This window comes from Capsella rubella, unplaced genomic scaffold (assembly GCF_000375325.1).
Source record: "Capsella rubella cultivar Monte Gargano unplaced genomic scaffold, Caprub1_0 scaffold_4, whole genome shotgun sequence".
Classification (NCBI taxonomy): domain Eukaryota; kingdom Viridiplantae; phylum Streptophyta; class Magnoliopsida; order Brassicales; family Brassicaceae; genus Capsella; species Capsella rubella.
Window position 1 is genome coordinate 988,428 of NW_006238920.1, and position 15,905 is coordinate 1,004,332.

Genomic DNA, 15,905 nt, shown 5'->3' on the forward strand with positions numbered 1-15,905 from the left:
GGAACTCTTCTTTTTCAATAAAATTTTTAAATATTAGTTGAAATTAAAATATTAGTCATTTACTATATTCCTACATTGTACTAATAACATGATTTATTAGCTTTGTTGGTGGTGTTCGGGGAATTCATATTCACACCCATCCCCATAGAGAACGGAAGCTCAAGTGTTTGCTTGGACCAAACATGTTCCATCACATCCTCTAGTATCCATAAATCAAAACTAAGGATGTCTCTCAATGGAAGCTAACTTGCCTTTGTATTCAATCAATATTGATTCACTCTCCCAAGACATAACACCCCTAGGTGCTTTGATAAAACCTAGCCTCTCATATCTGAGATCAAAACACACAATCACGTGGCTCTCCTCATATCGGGTTGGGGGTACCATAATATAGGAAACCATTGATGCATATTGGTTTAGTTATAGTGTAATAAGGCAGGGTGGTGACCTTATTGCGTGTCCATGAAGATTCTCCTCCAAGTGTTAAAACTTGGTGCACTAGAGAATCATGGTCCCGGTAAGTAAGAGACACTAAGGTCAATGCTTTGAACTGATCACCAACAGGATCATATCCCAACCTATACCAGATCCAGATGGAGGAACAAGGATGAAGAGAAGACAATGACATCTTTTTAGGGTTTTCTTTCTTTTTCTAGGCCCAATTTTAGTTTACTCAGCCAGTCCCAGTCATATATATACTCTTCTCCTTCGACTTGGCCCAGTTTGTAGTTTTGTATTAGTCCAAAGACCCTCTTTTATTGACATATACAAGAAGCATAACATTGACATATTTTTATCGTCTAGTTTTTATTCCATATCGACTAACTAGTACATAACAGTAGTAAGTATGATATAAACATAGTTAAGGATGACTAAGCAGCGCAAGTGGCGCAGGTACAACCCTCACCACAGGTGCAGCCCTTGGCAGTGGTTTGAGTTCGAGTCTTGGGGCAAGTACAAGGGTTGCAGCCACAGTGATCTCCACACGGACACGTGATGTGCTCTTGATCCCCACCAGATGCTTCACTCATCCTACACCTACATGAATCAAAACACTCGATAGTTAAATTAAACAAGACCTCAGTCTTGGAGCATATTAAGAATAAAGAATCAACCTGCAAGATTCACCACCAGGACATGGAGAAGGGCAGCCACAACGATCGTTGCAGCTAGTAGCGCCGGAGCTTCCTTTGCCTGTGTCAGCCATTTTTGTTTTCCCTGCTTTGTTTCTTTCTCACGCCTCTCTCTTTTTACATTGTGGATGATAAAATTAAAGAACACTGAGCAGCAATAGGAATGAATTCGTGGCCTCTATGTCGGAAGGCATGTGTCTCCTCTAACGCGTGTCGTGGCTACTGACTAAGCATGTGCGACGTACTCACGACTCTTCTTACAAAAGGATAATATAGAAGAGTAGTTATTGTTTTCTTAGAAAAATAAATTATATCGTCAATTTTATAATTAATAAATCATCTCAATTAATAATAACGATCTTAAAAAAATAACGATCTAATTTATAATTACAGTATTTTTATACGCATTAAATAGTTTTACTGTAACATATATTATATTTTTAAAATTTAAAAGAGTGGACTTGAACTATTTATTAAGAAAGCTTTAGGCCTTGACTGAATGTAATTTTTCAAATAGTTTTTAGTTTTAGATTTTCCAAAAATCCATTTTCTAGCCATTCAAGATTTTATGAAAAGTAGTTTTCCTATATACAATAGCGAATCTAGATTTCTATAGATTTTACTATTTTTTTAACAAAATCAAAAATCTCATTTCAATGGATTTTTGAGATGTATGCTACGTAACAATTTTTTAATTTTTGCTTTTTGTTTTTATTTTTATTTTGCAGAATCTAAAAACTAAAAAACTAAAATCTATAATTTAAAAACTAAAATCTATAATTCAAAACCAGCTTAAAACTCCCAAACATTTATGGCCTTAATTTGATATTTTATTTACAAAGTTATTTTAATAAATTTGACGGTGATGAATAATGACGATATACACATTATAACATATCACCTACAAACTATAACCATGAAGAAGTCAATACCAAAAAAAAAAAAAAACCATGAAGAAGTTTTCATGCATGTGAGGAAAATTCCAACGACGAAAAAGACACACACGACACACATCGTTGCCTTCAAATTAGATAGCAGAAAACAAAGGCAACTAGAGGTGGGAGTCTGGGAGAAGGTAAAATTTCATGGTAATGATTAAAAAAAAAAAATGGGAATATGCAATTTTTGTATAGAGAATGTACAAAAGTTATTTGGAAATATAGACTCTCTATGGGTTAATGTTCTAACAAAAAGTATAATCTACAAAAATTTATTATGAAAAGTATATAATCTTGAGAGATTGTGAGACTGTTTTCGTAAACCTTGTTTTATGAAGGTTGAGATGGCGTAGGTAGACAAGCAAGCCAACTCTATGAGATATAGCCACAAAGACGTTTTCATGCGAGGGAACTCCAACGACGTGAGAGGATGATTATACAAGAGATTCTAGACACACGACACATATAGTTATCCTTCTAATTAGATGAAGCGGAAGAAAAGAGTAACTAGAGGTGGAAGATGGTAAAATTGAATGGAAAGGATGAAAAAATATGACAATATATATGCAATTGTTGTTTGGAGAATATACAAAACTCTTTGGCAATCTTTTACAATCATTAAACTTTACTTTTAATTATTTGTTTTCTACACAATTTTAAGAGTCTTTATAAACTTCATTTTAATCACAAACCAATAACATCCTCATAGTTGATAATTTATATGCATCTCTATGCTCTTATATAAGCTGCTTATACTAGTTTTTATTAGGACAGATGCAAAGTTACAATAAATCGACAAACAATGCAAGTAACTAGAGTCAGGTGGTTGTGATATCACTGATGAACGACTCCAAATTCATAACCGAAGAGCCACCAGGTGCCAACGCTGACCTCGCGACATCCTTCAACTCCGCCACTCTCCTCCTCATATCCTTCGCACCTGGTCCTTCTGTCACGGCCTCAATGCACCTTTCCACTTCCTCGACCTTAAGCTCACCATCGATAGCGTCATTCCTCATCCTTACTCCAATTCCAAACACATCAACCAGCAACCTTGCGTCAATAGGCTGATCAGTCCAGTTCGGATACGCCACCACTGGAACACCAGCCACGACCGTCTCTATCGTCGAGTTCCAACCACAATGCGTTAAGAAACAAGAGATCGCCTCGTGGCTCAGTATCTTCTCTTGTTGACCCCAGTCGATAACAACTCCTTGACCTTCTTGAACCATCTCTTGCAAAACTTCAACGTTTTGAGCTTTCTCCTTTGGTCTTATCACCCAGAGAAACGGAACTCCTCTGTTCTTCAGCGCCTGCGCTATGGCCTCAACCTGATTCTCCAATGATTCAAGCATGCTTCCAAAAGAAATGTACACAACCGAAGACCTAGCTTGCTTGTCAAGCCACTCCATACAACAATCATCAGATTTCCACAAATCTAGGTTTTTACCATCTAGGGTTTCGTCCTCATCAACTCCCAACAGAAATGGAGAAACAAGAGGACCAATAGGGATTACAGGTTTCAAATCAGACATAGATTTGATTATGTCTGATTCAAGTTCATAGAACGAATTAACCAAAACCCATTTCACATACCTCAAGCAATCAGCAAAATCCGCCATGAGATTGTTGAAGTGAGCTCCATCAGAGGGTAACATAAACGAAGGAAGATCTCTAACTTCAAGCAACGGTAAAGCTGGTAGCTCCACCGTCTGATTCAGATCTTCAAGATCAGGGAAAGAGTTCGTCTTCATGTAGTAACGGTAATAAACCGAGTAAGCTCCACAAGCTTGTATCCATAGGATTGCACAAGGGATGTCATGAGAAGCTGCAACAGCTGGAACCCATGGAGTAAAAGGCACAGAGATGATACAAGAGTATCTCTTCTCTTCGATGATTTCAGACAAGTTCTTGGCTCCAACTTCATTAAGTGCCTTCAAGAGAGTGGCGGGGTCTCTTGGATCATCTTTAGGCAGACCATCGGAGAAGAACACAAGGTCCACCGGAAATTTTTCTGAGGTGGCGGCGGCTGAGAGGCGGTCACGGGCTGGCTCGATAGTGGCGATAGTGAAGTGTAGATTCTTTGATAATGACGAGAGATGTTTGGCGAGTTTGAGCATTGGATTGATGTGACCTTGGAAGGCTAGTGTAACCATTAGGACATGTGTTTCTTGACCCTCACAGCTTCCCATTGTTGTTTTTTTTTTCTTTAGTTTAGTTTTCTTTAAGACTTGAGTTACTACATGAAACTGTGAGTCATATATATATATTACGAGAGGTTTAGCTTAATGAAGACATAAAATTAAGTTTGTGGTAAGAAAATCTAGCTATAGTAATGGCTAAACCAATCAAATGTTTGCAAATGGATTCTTAATTATCTTACTTTTTCTTTTACTAATTATGTTCATTGGTCATCTGGTCAGTTACAAATCTTATCTCAGTATATTAACTAAATATTATATTAGTGTGACACATTGACAGTTACAATAATCATACTTTGATATGTGTCAAAAAAGTTTTATGAGATTTTAACATCTGTTTAGTGTTATGTTTCTTTCTTTATAAAGTCCTTCTTATATACTAAACTAAAAAAGTGCAAAAATATAGAATTGAAATTCGTATATGGGTAAATATAAACAGCGATAAGGTTTCCAAAAACAAATAAGGAATCAAAAGAAGTGTGTAGGTGGCATGTACGATGGACGAAATTAAAAGTTAATCTGCTAAATTGTGTAAGTGTTAACTGTGTGTTGAGCCATCAATAGCCCACAATTGGTTCAAACGGTCCAAAAATTGAAAATCTATCGGTTGAAGTGTTAAATTTTATCCGTTTGAGTCATGTAAAATATATAATTTTTTTTCATTTTAAACGGTCCAAATGACTTGTAAAATATATATTTTTTTCATTTTAAACTATAAGATATTTTTAGACAAAAGCGCAATTTTTTTTTGAAATACAATATATTTTTTTATACTTTATAAAAATTGAAACGGAAATTACATCCAAATTTAAAACATTTGCGTACAACCAAAAAGTGATTAAAGCTTAAAAAGAAGAAAACACAATCGAACAAGTGAATTAAATGTTGTTTTTTCGCAAGTCTTATACGCTAATAGATTCTATTATCCTTCATATTTGTCTCTTTCCGTAATCTAACATGATCGTCTTGTTTGGCTATCGTTCTTTTGACGAACTCCAATAAATTTTGAAACAATTAATGTTTGCATTCAATCTGTTACATCACTTTCCAACAAAACATCGGTATGAGTCATAACTTATAATATATATTAGTTTTTTTAAACTATAAGATGTTTTTGTCTAAAAAAGTAAATTATTTGTTTTTTCTTTTTTTTGAAAATAATACATTATTAATTAGGTGATTAAATCATTATTCTAATTATATAAAAAATGATTATAAAATATTTTAAAAAAATAAAAGTACCAAATAACATAAAATCTGCATTAACATATGCAAACATCTTACATAATAATAATAAAAAATTCTTAAATATTTTATTCTATGGAACGAATGAGGCGTGTCTTTCTTCTAGTTTGGCTTTCCAAACCGTTTGAAGTAATAAAAAGACAAAATGACTTGTATTACTCATTATAGAATGAAAATGAAAATAAAGAAAATATAACATCCGAACCCGAATCCGAACGGATATCCGAATGCCGTTTGGTTGATACTGCAAACAAATTATATGAAATGAAAAATACTGTTATTGATGTTGCATCAAATTATGACATACATGTATTGGAAAATGTTCCAAAACCAAAGAAGGTGAAAAGATAAACAGAAATTTACAATGTATTATTAGAAGAAATATCCACCAAAAGATTTTTTAGAGGTAGTTTTGAGATAGAAGAAAGAAACAAAAAATACACTCAATGTTGAAAAATCAACAAGTCAATACTTTGTCATGACCTTTCAAAGAAGGCTACTTTGAATGGAAAGCAAACAACAACGTGAGGAACAAGAAAACTAGAATTAGCTAGATTGGTGTCTGAACTTTTGAAACATTGTTCGAGTTAATTTGATCCACCTACCAATTTTAATTTTTCAACTAAAGTATAATTCGACTGTTAATTTATTATAATTACGTAGTGAATTTTAGTGTTTGTATGATTTTAATTTAAACCGTAGGAAAATTAATTAAGCTGTTGTTACTGACTGGGTATTAGTGAGAAATGATCTAATTTGTTAATTCAGGTTAAAGACCAAATCACTTTACCTACAAATCTCTACTATTGTTTTTTAATATTGAACCCTATAATTAACAATTTCACTCAGCTTTCTACAAATTTGAGAGATTAATTTGAGTTTTGACTTGGAGTATTGTCCAAAATAATTTATAACAAAGGAAATTAAAAAATTATCTTTTGTTGAAAAAGCACCCTAATCTGAATTAATACTAAAATTTTTAGTCTAAAATATAATGAAAATCTTATGGTTTTTGAATTATGTATATCTTCGATCGTAAATATGGTGATACATGTGAAAATGGTTACAAAAGTATGTAACCATTTATAATTATATCATCATAAAAAGCTTTTAGTAATTCAATCCTTAGAAAACTCAATTATAAAATCTATTTGATTTAAAAGTGGCCTATAGTGATTTAAGTATTCGTAAAGGGAGAAGGTAGGGACATTAGGTTTTGTCACTTAATATGATTAAAAAAAAAACACTAACAAACTAGATTTGAATTCAAAACATATATTATGGTCTTCAACTAAAAGTCTGCTCCAAACAATCAAAGACAAAATTAAAATCATATTTTTTCTTCACACAGATAAGAAATTATAACTAATCTTCATTCTTTGTTGATGGCTTTATATGTTCACAAATTATATATTTTAAATAAAAATCAAGAAATAGGAAAGACCAAGAACAAGAAGCAACCTCTGTATTTTCCCAGGAAGGAACCTAAAATTCAATTCTCACGTCCTGTTGAATTTTAAACTCAAGAAGTCAAAAACTGAAAATGTCAAACTTTTCTTCTTCTTCACGGCTCTCTCCACTTACTATATATAGATCCAACTCCAAGTCCACAAAACTTACTCACAACATATTTAGTAATCTCATAAACTCATAAACTTAACACTTTTGTTTTAACTTTTAATTAGTCCAAAAGAAAATGATGATGAACAAAGTTGTATTGGGTTCGATTCTGTTTTTCATGTTGGTTAGTTCGGTTCTTGTCGTGGAAGCTCGTCCGTTGGGTTTAACCAAGGCTGAAGAGAAGCTTGTTGCTAAGTTCTTTGATGGTTTGTCACTTGGGGCGATCAAGGAGTCGGGTCCTAGCTCTGGTGGTGAGGGTCATCATTTCGTGGACCGGACTGAGACGATTGGGTATGGTAAACACTCTGGTCCTAGCACCAGCGGACCCGGTCATTAATTTCAGACGGGACCAGTTAAGGTGGCTGATTTGGACAGGACCAGTTAAGGTGGCTGATTTGGTTTAATTTATTTTTTCAGATTTATTTATTAGGATATTTATTTTTATGCTTAGAACTGGGGGAAATCAAGAATTGGTATAGCCTCATTTTGTTCTATGTAGGATTATTCTTTTGTTAATTATTGAAATTCATTTGATAAAAAAAATGTACTCAATGTAATAATTTGTAATTCATTTATTATTCTGATTATATTGGATAAAATTACTGGATATTTCTGATTTTAGTGAATTTCAATAACAAATAGTTAAGATACACAAAGTAAAAAGATTTTCGACAAAGCGATATTATTTGAGAACTAGACATAACTAATTATCGGAGAGATATTCAAAAACAAGAATTAAGGTTTTCAATAGATGTTGAGATATTCAAAAACAAGAATTAAGGTTTTCAATAGATGTTGCGAACGAAGCTGATTAAATTTACACTATTTATTTTTGAAGTAAACAAACAATATGCGGTGTAACAAATTTCTTTCAATGTAAAAATAGTTTATAGTTGGTATGCGACAGATTTCTTCGATTTACTTAGCAACGCACCAATAAAGACGATAATTGAGAAAAAAAACTAGCACTCTAATCTACAAACAAATTTATTCATCCTAAGTCCTAAAGTTTGCAATCATTAAAATCCTAAGTTGTAAGTAATTTGTAGTGTATATATCTTCATCATCTAAACCTTCTTTGGAGTCATAATCAATTAATCATCACATAACTTTGCCTTTTAACAGCTATTTCCACTTCAACTTTGTTGGAATTATAATTCCAAGAATTCTTTTTTTTTAATTATTTTGTAAAAAAAAATGACTAACGAAAATATATATTTTACAGTAAGAAAAAACATTTAACAAGAAATTTATTTTCATTGAGAAATTTTCTTTAATAACAACAAAAACAGAGCAAAGAGGCCACGTCATGAGATCATAATGAGGCCATATTACAACATCTTTCATATAACTCCAACAGCACTTCTCCTCCTTCTTCTTCTTCTTGTTCATTCCTCTTCATCTTACACCTCAGAGATCAGAATCAATGGCTTCATAGTAAGATTACATTTCTAAAAAAGCTCGAATCCTCGACTATGGAATCCTCTGCTCTTCTACATTCTTTCACTAAGTTCTCTTCTCATAGAAACTCCACTCTCCATCTCACTCGACTCAACTCCACCACTCTCTTCCTCCCTAGAGATCTCCTTATTCATAACACTATCTCCAATACTCGAAGATCACTTCTTCTTCTTCCCAGAGCCACTTCTACGAGCCAAGAACACCACAATCACAATCACCATCACCACGAAGAGCATGATCACCATCACCATCACCGACATTGCTGTTCCGTGGAACTCAAGTTATCGAACAAACCTCAAAAGCTACTGATCAAGTTCGCTAAAGCAACTGGATGGATTCGTTTAGCCAATTTCCTCAGAGAACATTTCCATCTTTGCTTCTCCTCTGCCGTACTCTTCCTCGTAGCCGCAGCTTCACCTCACTTCATTCCTAAACCTTACGTTACACCAATCCAAAACTCCCTCATGACTGTTGCTTTCCCTCTTGTTGGAGTAAGATCTCTCATCTTCTCTAAAACTCTGTTTTTTTTTTTTTTTTTGTTTCTTCGACGAAACAGAACGGTTAAAAACAGAATCTTTAACTTTTAGATTTCAGCATCTCTTGACGCACTTATGGATATAGCTGGTGGAAGAGTGAACATTCATGTTTTAATGGCATTAGCTGCTTTTGCATCTGTCTTTATGGGAAATGCTTTAGAAGGAGGATTGCTTCTTACCATGTTCAATCTTGCTCATATCGGTATGATTCTTTAAGGTTTCTTGATTATGTTTTTGGTGAAGTTTGAGAAATTGTGTTTTGTAGCTGAAGAGTTCTTCACGAGTCGGTCCATGGTGGATGTTAAAGAGTTGAAAGAGAGTAATCCAGATTCTGCATTGGTGATTGATGTGAACGATGAAAATGTACCAAACTTCTTCGACTTGTCGTATAAAAGCGTTGATGTGCATAATGTACAAGTTGGATCCTATGTTTTGGTAGGAACTGGTGAGGTATGTGTAAAACTTGTCTCTTTGTTTTTGATTGCTTGAGATTATTACATTTGGTGACTTTGTTTAGTTAGTTGTGTTTTAGATTGTGCCTATGGATTGCCAAGTTTATCAAGGCAATGCAACCATAACAGTTGAGCATTTGACTGGGGAAGTGAAGCCATTGGAAGCAAAAGCTGGAGATAGAGTGCCTGGTGGTGCAAGAACTTTGAATGGCAGAATTATTGTGAAGGTCATATATATAATTTGACCAAGCGCGTAGCGTAGTGCTTTAGCTTGCGTTTACTAGAAGTCTCAAGGTTAATTTTGTTCATTTCAGGCTACAAAGACATGGAATGAGTCGACACTTAATAAGATTCTACAGTTGACTGATGAAGCACACTCTAATAAACCAAAACTTCAGAGATGGCTCGATGAGTTTGGTGAGAGTTACAGCAAGGTGGTGGTTGTTTTATCAGTTGCTATTGCCTTCCTTGGTCCGATTTTGTTCAAATGGCCATTTCTTGGCACCACAGGTAGAAATTGAATGATCTTTTGAAATTTTTTATTTCCTAGTTCTCTTGACATGGTTTTTGACTATGTACTTTGATTTGGTTTTCTCTATGATGATACAGTATGTAGAGGATCTGTTTACAGAGCGTTGGGATTTATGGTGGCGGCATCACCGTGTGCCTTGGCAGTTGCTCCATTAGCCTATGCTACTGCTATTAGTTCTTGTGCAAGAAAGGTATCTATGTTACAATGTACTATATCTAGTCAATCCATTGGCTTATGCTACTTCTATTAGTTTTGTCGATGTATATAAGCTGTGCAATCTTGGATAGGGAATATTGCTGAAAGGTGGACAGGTCCTAGATGCTCTAGCTTCTTGTCATACTATTGGTTTTGACAAAACCGGGACCTTAACGACCGGAGGGCTTACATGCAAAGCAATTGAACCCATTTATGGGCATCAAGCAGGATATAATGCAAGTGTAGATCCTTGTTGTATGACAAATTGTGAAAAAGAAGCATTAGCTGTTGCAGCTGCTATGGAGAAAGGTACCACACATCCTATTGGAAGGTAAAAAAATCTAACAACATACAAGGCTTTTGATCAAGCTCTCTCTGTTTGTTGTTTATGACATGTCCTATATATTTGCAGAGCCATGGTAGACCATAGTGTTGGGAAGGACCTCCCTAGTGTTTCTGTTGAAAGCTTTGAATATTTTCCCGGTAGAGGCCTTACTGCTACAGTTAACTGTATTGAGGTGCAAGAAAATTATCTACTGGATTATATAAAGTCTATATCCAATGTTGTCTCTCACTACAACTTTTCTTGTTCTTCTGCTGTAGTCAGTAACCGAAGACAGTAAACTGCGGAAAGCTTTACTTGGTTCGGTGGAATTCATCACTTCACTCTTCAAATCACAAGATGAGTCTAGAAAGATCAAGAATGCTGTAAATTCTTCTTTGTATGGAAATGACTTTGTTCATGCTGTTCTCTCACTTGATCAAAAGGTAACATTGATTCACCTCGAGGATCAGCCTCGTCGAGAGGTATTAGAAGTTATAACAGAACTTAAAAGCTGGAGTAGAATGAGGATAATGATGTTAACTGGAGACCACGAGTCAAGTGCTCGGAGAGTTGCAGATGCAGTAGGTATTGATGAAGTCTACTCCAACCTAAAACCAGAAGACAAACTGAATCATGTCAAAAGCATCTCAGCAGATTCAGGTGATATAATCTTCTTACATATAGATACTGCTTAGAAGAAGAACCATAACGCTAACACGAGTTTCAAGTAATTGGTTTTGGTTTTAGGTGAAGGTCTAATTATGGTGGGAGAAGGAATTAACGATGGCCCTGCTTTAGCAGCAGCAACTGTAGGAATAGTTCTTGCTCAACGCGCAAGTGCCTCAGCGATAGCAGTAGCTGATGTCTTACTACTTCAAGACAACCTCACTGGTATCCCTTTCTGCATAGCCAAATCCCGCCAAACAACATCACTAGTCAAACAAAACGTCGCTCTCGCATTAACCTCGATATGCTTAGCCGCTCTTCCATCAGTTCTCGGCTTTCTTCCTTTATGGTTGACGGTAGTAAACCATCCATCTCTGCTCTTTAAAAAGCTATTAAACAATTTCTCTAAACCTTCCCTTGGGAATCATCGCAGGTACTGTTACACGAAGGCGGAACGCTTCTAGTTTGCCTTAACTCGATACGCGGCTTAATACGATCCAAGCTCTCCCGAGCCTGCACATTAAAGTAAACTTTTGGCTTTCAATGATTATTATGTCAATGTATAGTAAACTGTTTATAAGATTATATAAGATCATTATTACAAGAATCTCATATGAACACTTCTTCATCAAAATCAATCCATTTATTAAAGTTTTTTTCTTTCTTTTTCTTTCTAATGAATTGAATCTCAAATCATCAAACTTTGACTCTTTTCTCTCTGAGTCATTTTCCCGAGAAAATAACAGAGGAAAACGAAATGATTCATCTCTTCATCTTCATCTTCTCTCTCTCACTACTCGATCTTTCCTATTCCAATAAACTCTCTAAACCCTACATTACGACCTTGCACCATACACGAACTTGCTCCTCCTCCTCCTCGTCCGCCGCTTCCTCCGCCGTTCCCTAGCTGTAAATCCGTCATGTAACTCCTCACCTCTGTTTTAATCATCTCCTGAACCACCGTCATGAAATCTCCACCGAATCCATTAATCCCTCTTTCCTTCTCTTCTTCTTCTTCTCTCTTCACCGGAAACAACTCCGCCGTGTCTCTTCTTCCCGGAGTTGACTCGCTGTTGACCCAAGACAAAGACAAACTCAAACAAGTCGCCGGATCTTTCTCCTCCTCCTCCGACGTCGACGAAGACTCAATCACAACTCCACCAGCTCTCGCCGTCGGTTTAAATACACGAGAAGACGAAACCGGTATAACAGATCCACTTAACTGCTCGCTGACGTCAGATCCCGTTGGACTTAACGCCGTTACCACAACCCCAACTCCACTGTAACCGCCACTCGCCGTCCGTTTTAACGGCTGTTCATCTGTTAAATTACCATCATACCCTCCATTACCACCGAAACCACAGCTCTGTCCTTTCTCTCCACCACCGCCGCCACCGCTACATTTACGTTTCAGCGTTGAGTTCCAATGATTCTTAATCGCGTTATCGGTGCGACCATTGAGAAGCCTCGCGATCGTAGCCCACTTGTTACCGAACCGAGCGTGAGCGCGTATGATAGCATCGTCTTCCTCCGCCGTGAAACCACGGTGCTCAACCTCCGGAGATAGCTGATTACACCACCGGAGACGGCAAGATTTACCGGAACGTCCAGGGATCGATTTGCTTATCAGAGACCAGTTCCTCGGTCCGTGCTTTTGAACCAGCGATTGTAACAGATCGTCTTCTTCAGGACTCCATGGCCCTTTGATCCGATCCGTTTCTTTCCGGGTCGAACCAGACGTCATCGGATCTTTTTCCCTTTTTTTTTGAAAATAAAATAAAATAATGCAAATCGTTTAAAACGCGTTTCTTAGTTTTTTTTTGGGTTGAGAAGATAAGTGTGAAGAGGAGAGAGTATTTATACGAGATGTGATGGTTATAATGGTCACCGGTTCTACCGGTTCTCGTTATAGCTAACAAGAACTTAATTAACTACTTTAATTTTCTTTGTAACTGAAATTTTTGGATTATTTATGTGCATAATTATGTTTTATATAGCTGCAACCGAATCAAATTGAAAATCAAACTAAAAATATATGTCATTTAGTTTTCTTATTTTAAAATTTAAATAGAAGCAAAATTATTTCTTGTGTCATCAAATTAATCTAAGATTGAGACGCAGTACATGAAGACGCTACTCTTTATGTTTCCTCGGATTTGGCAGATTGAGAATAGGGTTGTGGGAGCAGATCTCGGATTGGGTAAGTTTCAATTCGATTTTGAAAATGAAGAAGATATAACGAAGGTGCTGAATATCGAGCCATTCCATTTCGATCACTGGATGGTGGCGATGGTCCGCTGGGAGCCGTCGGTTGACCCTGAATATCTGTCAATGATTACTTTCTGGATAAGGGTACTCGGTATACCTTTACAATTCTGGGCAGAGCCGACTTTTCGGAGTATTGGCGAGGATCTGGGCAAGGTTGAGGAAATTGATATTCATGGCGGTCGGGTGAAGGTGATCTTAAACGGATTAAAGCCGCTGTGTTTCGCCACAGAGCTTGATTTTGGTAATGGGGTGGAGATTCCGGTGAAGTTGCGTTACGAGCGGTTATTTGGGTTCTGTAGCTTGTGTTATAGTCTTTGTCATGATGAGGATGAATGTGAGAAGCAGATTATTAAGAGGGTGCAACCTACTGCTTCTGGAGGAGATCGGCCCAAACCTTCTGAGGAAGATAGGGACAGAAGACATCACAACTACAAAGGGGCAGTGGAGAGTCAAAAGAGAAATCTGGATAAAGGGAAGGGTGGAGAGAATGAGAAAAGGGGAGAGGGTAGCAGAGTTAAATCTGGTCATTATCACGGTGAACCCTCGTATCGGGCACGCAGGTTTACAAGCTATTCTCAGCTCAATGACCATCGCCGCGTTATTTATGATGAGGAGACTAAAGAGGAGACAATAGTGGAGCCATCAGAGGTAGGGTTGGATCGTAACTCATCAAAGCTGGTTCGTAAATCTTTGTTCCAGGATTCCACGGTTGTGCCAGCAAACTCGGTTGCCAGGGTAGAAGCAAGCATGGAATCGGTTACGTTATCTCCTGGTCCTGTTCTTGAAGCGGTGAACACGGCTGAGCTGATAAGCGGTGAAGAGGCGGTACTGTTGGAGCAGTTAATCATTCCAGAGCAGCAAAGTATTGCCAATGTACCATTAGCTTCTATAGATGAAGATAGTGGTTATGATGAGGTTTTTCAGGATCCGAGTGTGGTGTTTGGGGCTGGGCTGGAATGTGGGGAGCTGGGTAGAGTTTTAACACACGAGGTATTGCTTGGAGAAGAAGAAAATGAAGACAGTGGACAGGAGATAGAAACAGATGGGGGGGATGATGATTTGGAACAGGTTGAGAAGCTGGACCATGAGGATAAGGGGCTGGAGCGTAGTCGTCGGGTTCGGGGTCCTGTTTTGGCAGGTGCGGGTTCGAAGAAGCGTTTGGCTCAAATGATGTCTACACCTCGAAAGAGGCAAGCGCCCAAACAAGGTGATGGAGGTACTACAAAGGCCCGAGAAATGGACAAGGGCGGTCATGGTGGTTCCAAGCCACCCAAACCTCATATTGCAAAATGAAGATAGTGAGTTGGAATTGTCAAGGACTTGGAAATAAGGCAACAATCGGGTATCTTCGGGACATTTGGAAGAAACATCGGCCAGAATTTTTATTTCTTTCGGAAACAAAACAATTATCTCCTTTTGTGGAAAAGTTTCAATTACATTTCGGTTTTAGTGATTTAATAACGGTGGATCCTATTGGTTGCAGTGGGGGTTTGGCCCTTTTTTACAATAATAATATCTTTAATGTTTCGGTCTTATTTAAGTCTAATAGAATTATTGATATTGAAGCAGTTTTTAAAGGCAAAACAATTTATCTATCTTTTATCTATGGAGATCCGGTCCCAAAGTTAAGAGAGGCGGTTTGGGAAAGATTAACAAGAATCGGTTTAAATAGGGACGCTCCATGGTTTTTGATTGGTGACTTTAATGAACTAACTGGAAATCATGAAAAACGAGGAGGCAAGTTACGACCGGCATATTCTTTCATTCCATTTAATTGTATGATAAGGAATTGCGGACTACTTGATTTCCCAGTTATAGGTGATTGGCTCTCATGGCGGGGATGGAGAGATAAAAAACCAATTCGGTGTCGGTTAGATAGAGCTCTAGGGAATGAAGACTGGCACGAATTATTTACGGATACTGTTACGGAATACTTACCTATGGTAGGATCGGATCACAAGCCCATAGTCACTAGTGTGGCGGAACGAGGAGCACGCAAGAAACATTTTTTTATTTTTGACAAGCGATGGGTGGGAAAAGATGGACTTCAGGAAGCTATTGTTTCTAGATGGAGTGAGAGTGCTGAAAGGTGCCCTAACTCACTAGTGGATAATATTAGTAATTGTAGACGAGGTATTGCGCACTGGCGGAGAGACCAGGTACCTTTCGGGAGAAACACTATAGAGGATCTGAAAAGGCAATTGGCAGAGGCTCAGGCTGATGATAACTCCACCCCATCATGATGAAGAGGTATACTGGCAACAAAAGAGTCGGAACCGGTGGATGAGAGTTGGGGATATGAATTCGAAGTATTTTCACGCTCAAACAAAATG

At 37.1% G+C, this 15,905-nt stretch overlaps 6 protein-coding genes across 7 annotated transcripts; 3 read left to right on the plus strand and 3 right to left on the minus strand.

Annotated features, from left to right (window-relative positions):
* Positions 1-158: 158 nt before the first annotated feature.
* LOC17890539 (metallothionein-like protein 4B) lies at positions 159-1,379 on the minus strand. Its single transcript, XM_006295962.2, has 2 exons — positions 1,116-1,379; positions 159-1,038 (listed from the first exon to the last, which is right to left on the minus strand). The coding sequence occupies exons 1-2, from the start codon at positions 1,205-1,207 to the stop codon at positions 873-875; spliced, it is 258 nt and encodes an 85-aa protein (XP_006296024.1). The 5' UTR covers positions 1,208-1,379; the 3' UTR covers positions 159-872.
* Positions 1,380-2,686: 1,307 nt separating this feature from the next.
* LOC17888728 (UDP-glycosyltransferase 84B1) lies at positions 2,687-4,295 on the minus strand. The gene has a single exon (XM_006295908.2). The coding sequence runs from the start codon at positions 4,261-4,263 to the stop codon at positions 2,890-2,892; it is 1,374 nt and encodes a 457-aa protein (XP_006295970.1). The 5' UTR covers positions 4,264-4,295; the 3' UTR covers positions 2,687-2,889.
* A 2,862-nt stretch (positions 4,296-7,157) lies between these two features.
* Positions 7,158-7,744, plus strand: LOC17888831. The gene has a single exon (XM_006295269.2). It carries the CDS (start codon positions 7,214-7,216, stop codon positions 7,472-7,474), a length of 261 nt encoding a protein of 86 aa, XP_006295331.1. The 5' UTR covers positions 7,158-7,213; the 3' UTR covers positions 7,475-7,744.
* Positions 7,745-8,552: 808 nt separating this feature from the next.
* LOC17889249 (probable cadmium/zinc-transporting ATPase HMA1, chloroplastic) lies at positions 8,553-11,964 on the plus strand. Of its 2 annotated transcripts, none has more exons than XM_006295383.2 (11): positions 8,553-9,089; positions 9,186-9,336; positions 9,400-9,584; positions 9,667-9,813; positions 9,901-10,096; positions 10,196-10,308; positions 10,406-10,644; positions 10,726-10,831; positions 10,917-11,298; positions 11,386-11,660; positions 11,738-11,964. In XM_006295383.2, exons 1-11 carry the CDS (start codon positions 8,613-8,615, stop codon positions 11,831-11,833), a joined length of 2,367 nt encoding a protein of 788 aa, XP_006295445.1. In that variant the 5' UTR covers positions 8,553-8,612; the 3' UTR covers positions 11,834-11,964. The 2 variants fall into 2 exon arrangements, with proteins under 2 accessions (XP_006295445.1, XP_023640287.1); XM_023784519.1 differs by having other exon boundaries at positions 9,406-9,584.
* LOC17888167 (transcription factor MYB73) lies at positions 11,926-13,255 on the minus strand. The gene has a single exon (XM_023784520.1). The coding sequence runs from the start codon at positions 13,046-13,048 to the stop codon at positions 12,098-12,100; it is 951 nt and encodes a 316-aa protein (XP_023640288.1). The 5' UTR covers positions 13,049-13,255; the 3' UTR covers positions 11,926-12,097.
* A 173-nt stretch (positions 13,256-13,428) lies between these two features.
* Positions 13,429-14,865, plus strand: LOC111830928. Its single transcript, XM_023783785.1, has one exon. It carries the CDS (start codon positions 13,429-13,431, stop codon positions 14,863-14,865), a length of 1,437 nt encoding a protein of 478 aa, XP_023639553.1.
* The last annotated feature ends 1,040 nt before the right edge of the window (positions 14,866-15,905 follow it).